Here is an 18322-nt window from a genome sequence, read left to right on the forward strand (position 1 = left end):
GGATGGATGGATGGATGGATGGATGGATGGATGGATGGATTGATGGATTGATTGATTCTTCCTGATGCTAGCTGGTGTTGGTATCCATTTGCTGCTTATGTTGTTCCATAAAATAATTTCTATACAGTCAACCTACCTTAGTGTGTGGTGTGCGAAATTGATTCTGTGTAGCTGATAACCATCATAATAGTAAATTTACCTCTTAAGTTGTAAACAAATTGAAGAATCAAAACTAAGTCTGGGTTTTGGTAGAACCTTTAAAATCGATATCGAATTAAAACTTTTGTTTTCATTGGGTAAAAAGTAGAAAGACAAATATTTGTAAATATTTGTTATCATGCCTGTGTAAACATATGAAAGTGACCTCACATTTCTGAGCATATAAACATTACAAGTGACTCATTATCAAGAACCACTTACCATGAGTATAAAAAATGTTCTGAGTAAACATTGCAAATAAGATGCTGGTAAATTAATCTTGAGGATTTCTATTCTCCTCGAACTGATATAATGGATAAAAAAGCACTTTCATAACGCATTTCTGGATATTAGTGCAGATTTAAACACAACTTACAGTATTGTGTACATAATTTTAGTGCATGTTAATCCCTGCATGGCAGAGCTTGGTTAAGGTTTGGAGGTAAATGATTTCTCAATTTGCTTTTGTTTTGAGACAACATATTGAGACAGGATGTTAAAGCATCCACATATCATATCATATTTAGTGGCTGTGTTGTTTGATCTAATTTGGCCATTACTGAGGTGCTTAAAACGGTAAATGAATACGGAGCGCCCCCACAGATCAGGAGGTGAATAAAGGAGCTATAATGGTTCTTCAATTATTTTACCAGCTTTTTTTTTCTATAGTACTGCATAATTGTACTGCACAATGCAATGTTTTGGACATAGTTTTCTGCACTGCATTTATTCTTCAAATGTGTAAAATTCTATATTTAAATTCTATCTGTTTTTTTTTTCTCATAACAATAGATGATGATAGCACACCTGCTTTAGCTCATGGCAGGGTTTGGCTAAAGGCTGATTTATACACAGAAACCAGGTCGTCTGCGTGTGTGTCGCAGTGAACACAAATGTGCTCCTGCACCTTCTGCAGACACACTGCTGCACCTCTCCAGAATTGTAGGTGACCGCAGACAGTGCCACAGACAGGAGGCCTCTGATTGATCAAATCTACATCCACTCTACATGCAAATTTCCTGTTTGGTACCTTACCGGCTTGTTTTGTTTGTATGACCGCCATTGTGGAAAACGACTCGTGAAGATGGACCCGCTAGAAGAGCGAGGTGCGCGAGAACGCTGGGACCCTTTTTCCACCTGGATCCCTGCTTTTTTCGCCCTCATGTCCCTCCGTTGTCGGACAAACTTGCCCCCACATCCTCACCTCCTTGGCCATATCTAGACCCACAGCTAGTTTCTGATTGTCTCTCTTGCGTTGTGGTGTGGAATAACATAGCACAGACCACGCTTCAATATTGGGCATTAATCAAAAATATCTGCGACGAGTTCACTGCGAAACACTGCTGTGGGAGGATAACCAGAGTGAAAGCTTGTTGTTACTGATATTGACAGCATCCTACCGTCACCATAACATTAGGGTCCTATAAGAAACTGCATATTGTTGAATTAAACTTTGTTCATTTAGCCCTAATATCTGCATCTTAAACTGATAAGTTTCTGCGTGGTCCTTTAACATGAGGGCATTGAATTTGGTGTTAACCACAGCATGGGAACCCTGAGACCAGGATTGTCATGTTTCTTCCTTGTGGGCAGGCATATAGAAAATGAAATCAGCCTCCCAGTAAAGCTTGTCAGATAAGGAGAAAACTAAGAACTCCTGGTAGATGGCTGTTTAGAAAACATAGCTGACCAATACCAGCAGATGGCGCTGCAATTTTAATCATTACTGATTGTGGAAATATCATTGTTGAACATAATCACTCTACTCTTCTTTTCTACCTTTTGGCACCCCTTTTTTTTAATTAAGTGCCAAATTTATTTCATCTGAAGTTGCACCTTTGCACCACCGAGCAGCAGCTTAGTCCTCACATTTATCATTGTGCAGAAGTAAGACATAAGACATGTCCACAACCAGATTTGAAGCGAATTATAAGAAAAAATCTATATGTGTTTCCATCTGTTGGAGCAAAATAACCAGATGATGCAAAGCGTGATGTCATCACATGCTGCAAATGTTGATGGAAAAGCGTTGATGAAAACACCCCCATAGTGACTTGCCACAAGGAAGACAACAGCCCGTTGTATCGTAGTGTTTGGCAATTCTTGGGTCAGCTAATCTCCAACCCCGTTCTTAAGGCCTGAACACACCGAAATCTGATTTTGCGAAGAGACAGACACTTTTACAAAGTAAAACCTATCCACTTTGGGGAAAAATACAAAATCAAATCTGTTAAAATGGGTGCCACCATGAAAGCACAGATCATTCTGAGTTCACCGTCTTTAGCGAGCAGTTATTGAGCGAGCCCCTCTCCAGCGTAACACTGACAGCGGGTCAGACGCCACAGCTGCAGTCAGAGAGAGGTGCAACTCTCCTCTGTTCTCCCCATTAAAAAGCAATCACACATTCGCTGATCCCCCCAAAATTAAAAAGCAGGATGTAAATATAATATCTGGTAGTTTTTTTTAATGTTTTCTTTAAACCCATTGCACTGAAAAATGTCACCCTGACATTTAACAAAAATCTGAATTGAACTTCATTGATCTGACACTGCAGAAATTCATTCCCTGCATTTAACCCATCCCCTTGGGGAGCAGTGGGCTGCCAATGTGGGGCCCCTGGGGAGCAGTGTGGGGTTAAGGGTCCTGCTCAGGGACCCACAGTGCAGGCTGTGGGGATCTAACCGGGTACTTGCAACCTTCTCTAACCAATAGTTCAACAATCCAATGAACTCACACAACCTCATCCTCACTCTGTCTGTTTTATTCAATTTGATAACAGATGATTGATCTTTGTAGTTTTACTTCAGGTTGAAATAAACTAATTGAACACCAGAAATTATTTCATAAAGTTCATCTTGAGTTTTAATCATATTTAGAGTATTTTTATCCAATTTCTGTTTTGCCGGTGTTGATTTTCCTGTGGCTGGATCAAAGCATTACCAAATAGGCAAACTATGCAATAAAATCATCTGATGACTTTTTAGGGCAGCTAATAGCGACTTTCTTTGCTGAGGAGTCAGCAACAGCATTTAGTATTTAACTGCTCGTAGTTTACCTGCTGCTAATATTCCCAAACAAAATAGTTCAACAGATCTGGTCAAACTTACCTGCCAAATTCAATTCACAACAAGCAAACAATACCGACTATTTATTAAGACACAGGAGGATTTTTACGGGCATCATCCTGCACCAAATCAACAAAGAAAAGTTCGGCAGAGATTGCACCGTTTGTCTCTCAGACCCCGAGACACTTGAACACCTGTTCCTGCGCTGCCCTAGCCGCAGCATCTTTTGGGACAAGATTGGCGAAATCATGGAAAGTTTGGAACCGGGCATCAGCTAAGGAAACAAAGAGTGGGACTGGATAAGACTTTTTGGAACACAGAAAAAAAGACAACACTTTTTTCATCTTCATACCTTGAGCAATATAATCCTTTCTCTCGCAAGGCACTCAGTATACATTTGCAGGAACTATAAACTTTTTGAAAAGAAGTCACTGGATAGGACTTCTTGAAAATCACGGGAAAACACTCACAAGCATCGACAAACAACTTTCTCAGGACATTTTTGGACTGCTTAGTAAATGCAAATATTTTCAGGACTGGACAATTTGATTAATTTTTGTGCATAAACATTCATTTTTTCACTGTAGATAATTAAGAGGGAAAGTATTTTTGTTGATATGGGTTTGTAATGAGTTTCTTTTTGTAGTTTTTTTTCCTTTGGTGTTTCTGTAAACAAATAACAATGTTTGATTGTTCTTTTTGTTCACTATATAGTTGCACCTATTCTTTTAAATTGATTTTTTTTCTAATAAAAAAAGAAAAAAAAAGAAAAGAAAAAAAGGAGGTGTCTGGTTGACAGTTTTCCCCATAAGTAGGTTGGCCATGAAAAAAAGTTTTTGTTCTTTTTTAGAATCCAATCTCTGTGTGTGTATTGAACGATTTTCACTTTTTGATTTTTTTTAATTACTGAAATTAACTTTTGATAATATTGTTCTATGTTGAGATACACTTTAAAAACCAGACAGGACTAAAACATCTTTTCTCATTCTTTTTTTTTTTTTCTTGCTTCCAATCAGCTTTTCCTGCAGTACTTGGAGTTCCTTTACTTGCGCTATTCCACCGACAGTTTCCCACAAACACACGGCTACAGATCGCCCACTTTAAATCAGGTAATAAAGCTGCACACTCTGGTGCAGAAAGGTTGCTCTTATATCCTGCAGGTATTAATTGTAAACCAAGATATATGTCTAAACAAAGCAGTGAATGCAACGTATCAGATTTGATCACAGCTTAAAATGTAATTAATTTAAAATGTATTTTCTTACCTGTTGAATACAGATCATGGATTGGGTATGCATGCTGCTGGACGCCCATTTCACCGTGTTAGTCATGACGCCGGTGGTCAAAAGCCTGCTGTTGAACTTCCAACATTTTGTCAGATCCCAGGTAAGCATCCATCTTTGCTGTTGTTTAATGAATCCTTGTTCGATTTGGAGAAAACTGTAATCTACAGATTTCCTTCCTTTTTTTTTTCCAGGTGAGGCTGTTTTCTGAGCTGGGAAAGATTGAGGGCAGCCTGCAGGAGCTCAATAACATGAAAAGGACGAAGGACGTCGGACAGTACTCCATTGAAATCATTGAGCTGTACTAGAAGCTGCAGAAATCAGTTCCCCTGGACTGAATGTTTTTGGTGGTTTTGTAAACCACTTTCCTTCCTTAAATGGTTTCTACCTTCGATGCTTCCTGTCATATAGGATTTACTGTGAATGAAAAACTTTCCATCTGGCATTCTCATTGCTTTAGTTGCAGATGTCTAACAATTCCTCTGCTCAGTGGTTTTTAGATGGTGGGGTTGTGACAGATACACAGAGTTTGCATGTTTAAATCATTTTCTGCTCATAGGCCCGATAGTCTTATTGATAAGTTCAAAAAAAAGTTTCCTCATGCAATGTCATGATATTTTTTTAATATACATTATTAAAATATGAATAATGCCTTCAACATTTGGTCCTTTTTGAGTGTAATAACAGCTGAAAAATTGTAAATCTCTTATGTCACTGTATTTTACACATAAAGGCGTATATGTTGTTTATAAATATATAAGAATAGCAGTTGTTCTACGTGTGGCATTTTTGTACTGTACAGCAGTCATTTAAGTTTAGTTCAACCATGCTGCCTTCTATTGGTAAAAGGTACTTTGTATGCATAGCAATGATTGTTGGGTGGCTAAAAATAAGGAGTAATAAAGATGCAGATATAAATGATTGGGAACAACAACCTAGTTAGTCCCCTACCTTCAAATTAATCAAAATAAATTTTCTTTATGTACAATTACATCTATTAAGCTTTGCTGCAGCTCTAGAGAATCCAAATAAAAACTTGCAAGATGAATTTGATAAACAAATTAATAAATGCAGCAGAAGCAGCGATCAGATGATCTGACCAGAGGCTGAGGGGTTTAGAGAAGTACTATTTATTCCAATTAAAGTGTTGGAGAGATTAGGATGCTTTTTGGGGGGCTGAGAAGAGTTTGATTCTACTGTAAACAAAAATCTGGTGAATAACTTCAGTTCTGATTTTGAAGATGTAGATAAATTGCCTTGCAAATCTATCCACATCCATTGTACTTTCTGAGATCTGAACAAAAACTAAAGTTTTTTTTTTTGGCTTTAAACAGAGTAATGCATAATGGTGAGTTATAAAATAAGGCCCCTCTGAATCAATAATTCATAGAATCGCTGTAATTAGAGCTGCATGGCTTCCAGGAACTTTTTCAAAAACAAACATTGGGGCTTATCAGTGGAAACTTTGGTCATTTTGAAAATAATAAAACGGATTAAACTAATTTGATGGAGAATAGATATTAAGACAAATGTTGAAATTGTTTAAATTTAACCACAAATGCCTGATTGCATTTAGATGTTGACTCAGCTGATTTAAGTCCATTAAAACACTTGATCCAATGCAGTTCTGGCTTCATTTGAAGGGTCTGTGTCCTCTTGTGTGAGGTGAATCTTTTTCCTCATCCTAAAATTATTATTTTTTCACGATTGTAAGCTATTTTTTAGCCAGTTAACCATCAATTCAAACTGCTTCTTTGTCTTTGTTGGAGTAAATTAACCTCACAGCACGATGCTATGTTTTACAGTGATTGTTAAGACTGTCATCTAGTTAAAGAAAATGTAGTTGTTTAAAAAATGTATTATCTGAATATAGTGCTGTCCTCCATGTGCTTGCTCTGTCCTCAAAAGTTTTGTTTTTTGGCAAACTTTAGGCATCTGATAGCTTTCTTTTGCCTGACTTTTATCAGATTTGAGGAAGCAGATGAAAGAGTTGTCCTGCTGATACAGCTTATCAGTTTGAATGGATTTAAATAGGTTAGGGAGTTTCTAATTGGGCCAAACTCTTTCCATTTTTTAGGCTGAATAACTCTCTGTGACCGTTAACTAATGATGGGACTTCTGGGGCATTGATTGGTTTTCTTTTAAGATTATCAGGGCAATGAGGACAACATTTATAAGCTTTTTTTTAATAGTTTTTGAATAAAAAAAAAAAATATGTCAGCCTTATACCCTTTCACTTTTACTTCAAATTCTATACTACTTTGGGTTTTCCTCTCACATACATTCCTGATAAAGTGGTATTTACAGTTTTAACTTGGCAAAAAATATAAAAATTAAAGGTATTTTAATAGAGTTGCAAGGTACTCCTAAGCAATTAACTTTTTAAATATTTTTTTGCATGGATGTTCTAATTTAATCATATAATTTGAGGTTTTCGTTATTTGAAAACCATTATCAATACTAAAAGAAATGCTTAAAAGCGTTTTGTCTTACCATGAGTACCCCCCCTCCCCCCTCAGTGACTACAATAACTGATTATAGTATTTTATTAAAAGTCATAGAGAAGTCATATTCAACTTGAGAATTTAAATTTTGGCATGTTCTTTCCAACTTAAATATATAATATAAAATATAATATAATATATATATATATTTAAAAGAGTCTAGTCTAATATAAATTTAATAAAAAAACAGCATAAAAATGTTGCCCTAAAGCTAGTTCGGTATCAAAATAAAATAAAATCATTCTACCTTTACAAACTGGAGCTACTCTGAGTAACTCACATTTTCACTTGAGGAATTGAGAACAAAATACTGAACAAAAATTATAGTCAGACTGACTCCATTTTTTTTTTACTTTGTTTTGATCATTCATGACACCTAAGCTTGCTTTGATCAGGTGTGGGCAAGCAGCTGATACCAGGATGTTCCTCTGCTTGGTTTTGATAAGTGTCACACTGGGAAAAAATTAAATTAATTGTATTTACCCTTAATTTGAGTTAATTTGACTTATTTTTACTCTTAAAATATTTAAATAAATAAATAATTAGATAATTTGCAGTTGAAATAAGACAATGCTATTGTGTTTTCTTATTTTAAGTGTAAATTGTCTTGTTCCATTGGCAAAATCAACGGCATAGGTTTGATTTCAACTTTGGTAGGGACACTATTGGTCTGATGTCATTGGTCATATGCAAAATTATGCATGCTCATTTTTTTATGCTTGACGTGAAAGTCAGGGTGTATTTCATTTAAAGAGAAAAGCAGCAGTTCTTGCTACATTTATACAAATTTTATAAGCACTACACAAACTAGATGCTGTTTATCAATGAATGAAGCTTAACTGGCTCTGATGAATCAGGAATTAGGACTTTTTTCCACTTTGAGAAGATTTGACAAGACAGTAGGTAAATTTGTGCCTATTTAGCAGAATGTATCATGAAACAAAGTGAAATATTAGATTCAAGGGACGCCAAATAAAATGTACTGTATTTACATGTGCACTAGAACTAGAAGATGAACTGACACTGAGCATTTAATATATTAACTTCACTCTACAAGTTGTACATCTAGGCTGTAGTTACTCTGTTTAACCCATTTCATGTATTTTATTTAGGGCTAAAACAATTCACCGGATTAATACATTTTTGAAACAATGTCAACAAATGTAGTAATCGATTAATCGTTAACTGGACTTTAGAGAAACGAAAACATGTCTTTAGCTCGAAAAACAACCCACTTGGAGCAAGAATTTTACCAAAATTGTAAAAAATAAATAAACATTTTGCAGTTTAGATAAAACATCTTTTCGTCTTTCAATATTCTCCATCCAGAACTCCTATACTGCTACAACAATGTTGTATTGTAAATTATAAACATGTTCTTCACATGTAATTGTTGGTAAGGACAAGTAGGTCGGTCCAAAATTTTGGTAGGGACATGTCCCTATGGTCCCTATGCAAACCTAGGCCCATGGGCAAAATGTCTCTTTTGCCTTCTCAATCCAAGAACAAATGCACTTGTTTTAAGAAAAAAATGGCTTATTTAGATTTAGATTTTTTCCAGAGCAAAGCTGAAGGTGAACTGAAATAATATAAGAAACAGTTACTTTTTGGTTGTTTAATTTCATTCTTTTATTTTTTATTTTTTTTTTTGGTTCCTCACAAAGTAGAAAATATACCAGCCCTGTAGATTTTTTTTTTTTTTTTTTACCTGAGAAATAAAATATACCCACTATAACAACCTCCTGTTTGGTATCTGTAAAACAGGACCAAACCATTCCTTTTTTTTATGTATTAACCTTATCTACCTAGCTCTGTATAGTACAAGCAGGCTAAACTTTTTTTTTTTATTTAATGTATTTGTAAACGTATATTTTAAAATAAATCATATTTTGAGGAATCTCAAGTAATGTTCGGAGTGAGCACCCCCGCTCTTAAAAGTGGACCTTTCCAGCTCTCCCCTCTGTCAATCAAAAAGAGCAAAAATTGATTCCGAATTAGCGATTTTTCGGTGGAACAACGCAGGTGGCCAGGTTGGTAAATATTAAAGTGTTCAATTCGTTTACTTTTTAGGCTTGCCACTCATAATTTCTGTATTAGGTGTGTTCGAGCTTGAGCACAATTTGTTTATTTTTTTGCTATCTAACTTTTGCGGTTTTGCTAATTAACGTTCGCAAACCTGAACGCCATTTTGTTTAAGTAACTGAACTGCTAGGCTAGGTTGACTTTTAAGATGGGTTTTTCTATGGGCAGATATTTTAATTCATATTTTTCATTGGCCTTTTTAAATTCGTTTCGTAAATCTATATAGTATGTTATCAATAGGTAATTAAAAGATGTGAAAACTAGATTTGACCAGGGTTGCCACCTCGCAGAAATGGAAACAGGGCTGCCAACGTTTCACCAAACTTTGGGCTGATTTAGAAACATTTTTGGCAGGAAACCCTGTCAGGGTTAGATGAGGATGGGTGCAGCTATAGGTTGGAGGTTTTTCAGAGGATTTAACTTAACAATAAGACTGAGTAACAATCAGTTAACTGTAGTTATGTGGAACATTTTTCTCACAATATACATTATTTTCTTCATTCTGGTGATTTTTAGAGAATTAAAGTAAAGCAGAATGGCCCCTACTAAAATACTTGCATCTAAAATATACTTTAAACTAAGAATTTTACAACTTTGTTCATTAATTATTCTCTGCAGTTCAAGTAAATTAAACAATGGGGAACTAATAAGCTATTACTGGATTACTGACACTGATCCAGGAACCAGAGCAATCGACACCTATGCAAACTACACTGTGTATGAATATTTGATAATATTCTAAGGATTAAAAAGCTTAATTCATTATTTTATTTATTTTTCTTACAATTGACAAAACAGCAAAAAAAACAAAAAACAAATCAGACCTTCTAGGAGGCTTTTTTATTTTATAAAAACTCACCATTACAGGAGACAGCACTTTTCTGGATGTTTCAGTTTGGAAGGTGTGATGGAAAGTTTTTAAACATATTAAATAGACCAAAATAACAATAAATGAATAAGACAAGTAATAATAAAAGAAGAAAATCCCTGTGGTTTATCCTCTATGAATCCTGGATAACGGAGTTATTCTGCACATCCTCTCTGGATGTGTTGGTCTTTTTTTGGGTGGCTGATCTTAAAAAAAAAGTAAATGCAATGGTTCTTACTAGTGTTGTCACGATACTAAACTTTTCAACTCGATACCGATACTAAGTAAAATATTCGATACTCGATACCCTTTTCGATACCACAAGAATAAAAACAAAGACTATAAAATTCAATAGAAATATTTTCATTAATAAAAAAATACAAGAAATAAATAAAAAACAATAATAATAATATTTTGAGGTTGTATGCTGTGCACAATATTAAGCAAGTGTTACAAGTGCATTTTCCGCTATTCTGCACTTTAGATGGCTGTATCGATACTTTTGAAAATGAGTATTGTATCCGGATACAACGTTTCAGTATCGATACTTTTTTGAATATCGATACTTTTGACAACCCTAGTTCTTACTCTTTTTGTTAACCACCTATGAGTCTGAAAGACAAACCTGAAAGCTTTAAGAATTAAAATACTTGTGTTTGTATAATTACTCCTAAATTCCAACGGGAGATATTAAACTAGAATGAGCATTACTTAAAAATGCATAAAGGCAGGATCCTAATCTTAATGAACTGACTGCACAGGTTAAGTTTTCAGGTGGACTTTCTCACTTTAAAATATTTTAAAACTACTATTTAGCCACTTATAACAGTAAAAATAGCAATGCCGCTATCTGCCACTAAACACAGAAGCAGTAGAAGCATCAGACGCATCTGACCTGATTATTTGAAAGCTAACACCCTCTAGTTTCCTAATATATAAATTAAAATTGGGTGACTAGAACTCAGACCAACCTGCATCAGTTCAAACATAACAGGACCTTCAAATTTATTTCACATTTTTTATGCTTGCTTGCCTGTGGAAGCGCTGTTTTTGTATTGGGACATTTACATTCTTGAAAATACCAGTGCAAGTGGTAAAATGTTAACTGTCAGGATAGACTTTTATATTTCTAAGTGGTGGTTGAAACATGTTTTGCCATATAACAATTCCTTTTTACCATGAATAGGATCCGGAAATATGAATCTCATTTACATATCCACAAAAGAGTTTTTTCCCATTTCGCTAATTTCTTTATAGTTTATCATTTCAATTTGTTATCAAAACTTAGTCCTAGTAGTTTTATCAAGTTAGGAAGGTGAGTTATATACACTTGTTTAGAATAGAAATTGTAAATAGTAACACTGGAGGTCACTTGTGTTAGCTGTGCAATCTTATCTGAAAGTATCACTTTTAAAAAAATAAATTAAGACATTGAGGACATCAGCTTCGTTGACGTATAGTTGGTGCAAAATATAACCATCCCTGAAATGCTACTATGGGGTTGTGCGTGTATGTGTGTGAAAGTGCAATATCGGTAAATATCAGTTATCGGCCTTAAAAGCAATAATACCGGATATTGATATCAGACCAAAATTTCATATTGGTGCATCCATAGTAATTATATTGATTGAACAGTATTTCAAAATCACTTCATCGCTTCATGTAAGATGTTTGCTAAATGTAATTACATGTTAATCAGAAGTGAGTGATTAAACCTTGGTATTTTGTTAATCGGGAAAGAAAAAATGAAAAGTTCGTTGTCGGCAGGATTCGAACCTGCGCGGGGAGACCCCAATGGATTTCTAGTCCATCGCCTTAACCACTCGGCCACGACAACTCACACTGAAGGGTGTGTGCTGATCAATTTTACCCGTAGACAAACGGCATCAACGCTGCATATTTAGTTGTATTGTTGTTGTTAAATATTGTTAGTGAATATTGGTTTGTGAAGTGATAATATCTATCTCATGCCCTGTAAGAACTGTACGTTTTCACCTGGTCCTTTTACTTCACAAAAATATATGTGATTTCAATCTGTATTAAGAAAAGGAAAACTAAAGTGACTGTTTAGGAAAGAATAAACTAATGGATAACAATTTGAATGTCACAAACTTTAAATTAAGTCCCATAAATCCAGAGCTCGATGGTTCGTTTCACCCTGAGCAACATGGCGTCAGGGAGGAAAACAAAAGATAAGGGATTAGTGGAGTAAATAATCTACAACAGAGCATCCCACCTGTGTTTACATCTACTCACACGGGCATACCAAAAAGCCAGCTAAGTGCACTTAGCGTATGCACGGATAAGTAATTTTATGAACTACGGCGTCTGCTGTAGAATATGGTCACGTGACCGCGTATTTATTTAGGTTTAAGAGCGTCAAGCTAGAGGTGAAAATCACTCCTCCGGAAGTGCTTAAATAAACCTATTAAAACTAAATGGGTTCATTTCTTTAATCAGATAGTTTTAAACTATATGACTGGTAATGGCTTGTTCACTTTATTTTAGTCTATGTTGAATAACACACTATGATATTTGAATGATTATAATCAGTACTTAGTCGTTTAAAGGTAACGCGTGTGCTTCCGGTGTGGACGTCACTGCTTGAGTGTAACTTTACGGAGCTTTGAGGCCTGCTGTGTTTTCAACGGAGGGAGAGTCGAGAAGAAAAATGGCGTCTGCAGGCGACTCGGAGCGGGACACCGGCCATTCAGTTTGAGCTGCCCACCTTTGAACTGAGACCGGGGCTCTGTGGGGACCAATTAGGGACAGTCGCTTGACACTATATTTAGTTTTCCCCCATTTTTCTCCCGTGTGCGCGGCTTCTTCGAGCACCGAAATTGAAGCGGAACATAGGAGCCTCTCTCCTACAATGAGGGGGAGAAGAGGAAGGCCGCCCAAACAGGCAGCCGCGATGCGGGAAAGCTCACCCGGGCCAGTCCGGGGCTCCCGGGGCGGCAGGAGCAGAGGGATGCGTGGACGGGGGAGAGGCAGAGGACGAGGTCGAGGGAGGGGAGGAAACGGCGCGGTTTGCAGCATTGGATCCATGGAGGTGGATACAGATATATCCGGCCGAGATAACTTTCATTCGTCGCGGGGCCGTAGGAAAGTTGGAGCCTCCGTCGCGGCGGCTTCAGCGGCATCCCGGGGAAGAGGCAGAGGTAGAGGGTCCAGAGGTGGCCGCGGCAGCAGAGGCGGAGTGAGGCGACCTCAAACTAAGGTGGTCTACGACGACAACAGCGATGAGGAGGAGGATAATATAAGCTACCGGTCCGACGAAGACGAATTGAACGACAATCCGTCGTCGGATCTAGAAGATGAAGAGGCCTTGGTAAACGACTCTGACTATTTGGAGGACCTACCAGATGATGAGGATGCCAGCTACTGTACTGAGAGCAGTTTCAGAAGCCACAGCACGCTCGGTAGCACCCCAGGTACGTGGGTCTGCAAGTGCACACCGTGCAGCAAAGCACATTTGCAGCAGCTTCTTATTTTTAGCTCAAAACAGAAACGAAGCGGCATTTTTCAAAATGGAGCTGGCAGTCAGAAACAGGCCTTTGTTTACCGTGGGCTCTCCTGTCTTTGGGGATCTGATCCATGTTGCAGGGGGCTTCTATTTTTCCAACTTTTGTCAATTCAGCACATGTTTGTTTTTGTTTTGAAACGTACTCGTGTTGGTTTTACTCAACATCTCCGCGCGCCTTGTCTTCATTTTGTTTACATGGGTGAATGGACGGAATACATAAACTATCAAAATCGTTGTTATTTCATTCGTCGAAATTTCTATTTTTGGACACAGTTTGTACATTTGGCGTTATCCCTAAGTTCAATTTCACTGTATGGAAAAAAACGGTTCTTAATGCAGCTTTAGTTTTATCACTAATAGCTTAACAGGTAAAAATGTTTTCGTCATGTTTTTGTTTTCGCTGTCTGTACAAACTGTCACCAAGTCACTTTTAGATTACTTTCTCCCTTTATAAAGACTGCTGGATTCTAGACCTAGTTTATGTAAAGAAAAAATACATATTTTTGTTAAAAAGTAAAATGAAGCGGCTCTCCGTTACCATAGTGACAGGGGAAAGCTTTTCCACGTGGTCTTTAATGGACACTTGGGTTGAATGCTTTGCAGCATTCCTCTATTTTGTAATCTTGTTTTTATATTTACTAATACAACTTTTGCAGGTTGATCCACATCTTGATTTGATTCTGCATCAAATCAAGTTTCTGCAAGTTTCTCTGTGATATCAAGTTAATTTATTTTATTTTATTCCGGCACATTTATTTGATATATACTATTAGAATGTAATATTTCACTACCTTCTGGTCAAGATTGGATGCTCTTTAAATGGGTTAGCAATTATGCACATTCCTTTTCACTTCCAACATGACCTGTTTAATTTAATTTATCTTCAGTGTTTAGTGAAGATAATTTATCTTCAGAAAATTGTACTTTTTTTTCCAAAGTAGAAATACAGACATTGCAATTGTTCTTTATTCACACCAGTGACAGATTTAGACTTATAATATAATTTTAAATGATAAAACCTGTTTCATTTGAATGAATATTAATGTTATAAAGTGACCCAGTCAGAGTCCCGTCTATAGCCTCAAGCGAAAACCTCAGAGCTAAAGGTTAGAATGATAGTAAGGTGACCTGCAACATTCAAAGAAGTGGAGGTCATGACTAAAGATAAAGGGTCTGATGCATGAAGATGGGAAAGTTTTTCAGAAATTATAAGAAGCCCTCTTTTGTTGCAATGCCATAATCGCCTTTGTTGATGTTATTGGTTGTTAAACTTGGTTATGGTTTGTGATTACTGAAACTTTGGTTTTTGCTTTATTTTGCATATTTTACATTTTGTTTTAGAAAGTAGTAGATAATGACATAGACAATGATTTTGTTTTTGTAGTTGTCTGGCATTAATTCTCTGCTCTGGTCTGTAAATCTTCTTAATAAAAACGGTAATCCAGCAGGCGCTAAGTTGATAAAATGAGGTGTTAAATTAGCTCAGCTCTTTGGTAACACTGTTGATCAGGGCCTTGACTTGGAATATAATTAATAAGAAATATTTGGCTGTTTTTAATAATGGTGATATGATTTTTCTATATCTGGAAAGTTCTGCTCTCACATCGTGTTGGATATTATGAAGTGACTCAGTTTTGTTATTTTATTATTATTACTATTTGTTTGTTGATAAAAGTAAGCCAGGAGCCTTTATATATTGCAGTTGGTTATTATGTTTTTCTTTGGTTTCTATTGTCTAGTACCATCCTTCTTCCTTCCTGACTCTTTTCTTTTTACTCTTTGCAGGTCGTAAAAGGACTCGTGCTCTGCGACCACCCTCTCCCCTTCTTGAAGCGAAGGACATTCCTCCCTTGGAGCTTCCCAAGACCTCTGAGGACCTTCTGGTTCCTACCTCACAGCTTCTCAATGTGTCTGCTGTCTACGAGGTCCTACGCAACTTTGGCACAGTGTTGCGTCTCTCCCCGTTCCGTTTCGAGGATTTCTGTGCAGCCCTGGCCAGCCAAGAGCAGTGTACATTACTGGCAGAGACCCACATCTCTTTGCTCAAAGCTATTCTCAGAGAGGAGGACACGTCCAACACCACATTTGGTCCTGCTGACGTGAAGGACTCTGTTAACTCTACGTTGTATTTTGTGGATGGTATGACCTGGCCAGAGGTGGTGCGGGCTTACTGCGAGAGTGACTCAGAATACCGCCACATTCTGCCCTTTCTTGAGAACGAGGATTATCCCTATGAGACTTTGGAAAGCAAAATCAAAGTTCTCCAGTTTTTGGTGGACCATTTCCTGGCGACTAACATCGCCCGTGAGGAGCTCATGTCGGAAGGGGTGGTTGCCTATGACGACCACTGCAGGGTGTGCCACCGACTTGGTGATCTTCTGTGCTGTGAGACATGCGCGGCTGTTTATCATTTGGAGTGCGTGAAACCGCCTTTACAGGAAGTGCCAGAGGATGAGTGGCAGTGTGAGGTTTGTGTGGCGCACAAGGTGCCTGGCGTGGCAGACTGCGTGCCTGAATTGCAGAAGACCAAGCCCTTTCTTCGACAGCTTCCAGTTGGCTTTGACCGACACCATCGTAAATACTGGTTCCTGAATCGCCGGATTGTCGTGTAAGTTTTTAGTTTTTTGTTAGGATTTAAAGGGTAGATCTCTTGATCTTTCATAGGATTCAGAATTTAGGGTCGCTTTATCTTTGTATAATTTCACTTTGTAAATACATTTTACAGCAATACTTTATTAAATGAAATCAAATACAAAATACTATCAGTTAAGACCCAAGACTGGCAGATTTAGATCTTTAGAATATTCACATTTTATCATAACTGTTTTTGGTCGGTGCATCAAAAGATTCTGCAGGTTGATGTTTTTATAGAAGAAAAATTAGTTTTTTCTTCTAAACGAGTTTTTGCATTTGATGAAACAGACTGATTTGTATTTATTTATTTATTTATTTTTATTTTTTTGACAGTCATCACAGACTAGCTCAAATCAGAAGAAAAAAATGTTAGGTCCTGATTTTTTTTATTTTTTTTTATTTTATTTATTTTTTTTATTCAGTAATTTGGTGCATGCAGTTTGGTGCTAATTACAGTTCTGTAATATAACAACTTTTTCGCATGGTTGTTTTGTCACCCTTTTTCAGTCTAACAATCTCCCTTAAGCCGGGCTTACACTGTATGAGTGTTTTTAACCTTTTTGGGCCAGTTCTCCAGCCGTGCAAAAATTTTGTCGATCGGGCCGACTTTCAGCCTGATCGTGCGTCATGTAGTGTGCAGGGGGTAACAAGAGATGATCGGCCTCACGACAACCTCCTGATCAGGAACCGTGAGGTCGGAAGAAAATCAGACATGTTTGAAATTCAGTTGGCCATCACAAGGTTGCATCAAAGCGTTGGGCCGCACAGTGTGACAACATGCATCGTGAGCTGTGATCTTTTAAACCCTGCAGGTTCATCCTATGGTTTGAGCTGGTTATGCGTGCAATGATTGAAAATATCAAACCGTTTATGTCCGGTTTTATCTGGGAGACTATCCCTCTTTGGAACAAACTGTTTCCAAACTTAAACATCTGTATTAAAGTTCATTACATCATTTAGTGAATGTTATTATGAAATAGAATCAAACTATTCTCACTAATAATTCAGGGGGATTCACAGGCAGGTTAAAGCATTAACTACATTTTCTCGGTGTTCTCAATCTGGAGTCTATAGAAGGTGAAGTTGTGTCTTTGCAATGTTAGGCATGTAAGTTCTTCAAACAACATTCATAGCAGAAATAGGATCTCTTAAATTTCAGGTTGTATCAGAGTATGTTGCAGTGCCTATAATATCAGTAGATATAGGAATGATGATTCATTTTGTGATTATATACCTGTTCAGGATGTAGGAGTTAATCTTGTTCCTGCTGGTTTCCTTGTTCGAGCCCGTGCTTCGTCCACCTTAGTCGTGTCCTTGGTAAAGATACTTTACCTGCCTTGCCTGCTGACAGGATCAGGGGCCCCAGCGGTGCCAGTTGTATGGCAGCCCTGCTTCTGTCAGCGTGTGAATGGCTGAATTACTGAATATGGTGTGGGGCCCTTTGACAGAGCACAAGTATTGGCTATTTACTATACCTCCTTCCACCTTTCTTTTCACTGCTTCCTACACTTTGTGACCTTCCTTGTTTTTGGTTTGTCATTTTTGGTCCAATGTGAGCATCTGATCCAATGGGACTCAGCTCAGCTGGCTAAATGTTAACTTGGCATGTAAAATACAGGTTTATAATAAATTACTTCACTCCAAACAATCCTTATGCTGTAAGGATAATTCATATTTAGGATATATTGTGCAGCCTTGTATTAAACAGAGTTGAGGCTGCTGCCCCTTTTATCATTATTAAGAGAGCAGCAGCATCAATAGCATTTGTTAGGAACAGATTTATGTATATTTTATGTTTATGCTGGTTCAGCAATAGCAGATGACGATCGGAAAAAAACTGAATGATGAATTGATCATTCAAACCAGATAAAATTAAGATTGAGCCTTAAAAACAGGCTGAGATACCAGTTTTCATTCATACTTAAAGATCAACATCTGTATTTACATTATTTATATATATATATATATATATATATATTAGGGATGAAACAGTTTATGAAAACCGTCTGAACCGTGCAACAGTGTGCAAGCATTGTGCAACACGTTTTGTTTATGATAACAGCAACATGACCAACATGTCATGCTAACCCCGAAATCCCACATACTCCGCCAGCGCTCCGCCCCGCTGCGCTCCAGACCGCCTGCACAAAGCAAAGCCTACA

At 37.2% G+C, this 18322-nt stretch overlaps 2 protein-coding genes and 1 non-coding gene across 6 annotated transcripts in view; 2 read left to right on the forward strand and 1 right to left on the reverse strand.

Annotated features, from left to right (window-relative positions):
* Nucleotides 1–5287, forward strand: part of nol11 (nucleolar protein 11) — a 23931-nt gene extending 18644 nt beyond the window's left edge. The window contains exons 16-18 of the mRNA XM_015400189.1: nt 4280–4372; nt 4542–4649; nt 4741–5287. Of these exons, the coding sequence (XP_015255675.1) occupies nt 4280–4372; nt 4542–4649; nt 4741–4854 (315 nt within the window). The 3' untranslated portion in view covers nt 4855–5287. The remainder of the gene's footprint in view (nt 1–4279; nt 4373–4541; nt 4650–4740) is intronic.
* A 6468-nt stretch (nt 5288–11755) lies between these two features.
* trnas-aga lies at nt 11756–11837 on the reverse strand. The gene has a single exon. It is a non-coding gene; the product is annotated as a tRNA-Ser (tRNA).
* Nucleotides 11838–12643: 806 nt separating this feature from the next.
* Nucleotides 12644–18322, forward strand: part of bptf (bromodomain PHD finger transcription factor) — a 49476-nt gene continuing 43797 nt past the window's right edge. For 3 of the 4 annotated variants that reach the window (XM_015400196.1, XM_015400200.1, XM_015400199.1), the window contains exons 1-2: nt 12644–13434; nt 15312–16134. In XM_015400196.1, the coding sequence (XP_015255682.1) occupies nt 12873–13434; nt 15312–16134 (1385 nt within the window). In that variant the 5' untranslated portion in view covers nt 12644–12872. The remainder of the gene's footprint in view (nt 13435–15311; nt 16135–18322) is intronic. The other variant, XM_015400197.1, reaches the window with a different exon arrangement.

Source organism: Cyprinodon variegatus, unplaced genomic scaffold (genome assembly GCF_000732505.1).
Source record: "Cyprinodon variegatus isolate N-32 unplaced genomic scaffold, C_variegatus-1.0 Scaffold1081, whole genome shotgun sequence".
NCBI classification, from domain to species: Eukaryota; Metazoa; Chordata; class Actinopteri; order Cyprinodontiformes; family Cyprinodontidae; genus Cyprinodon; species Cyprinodon variegatus.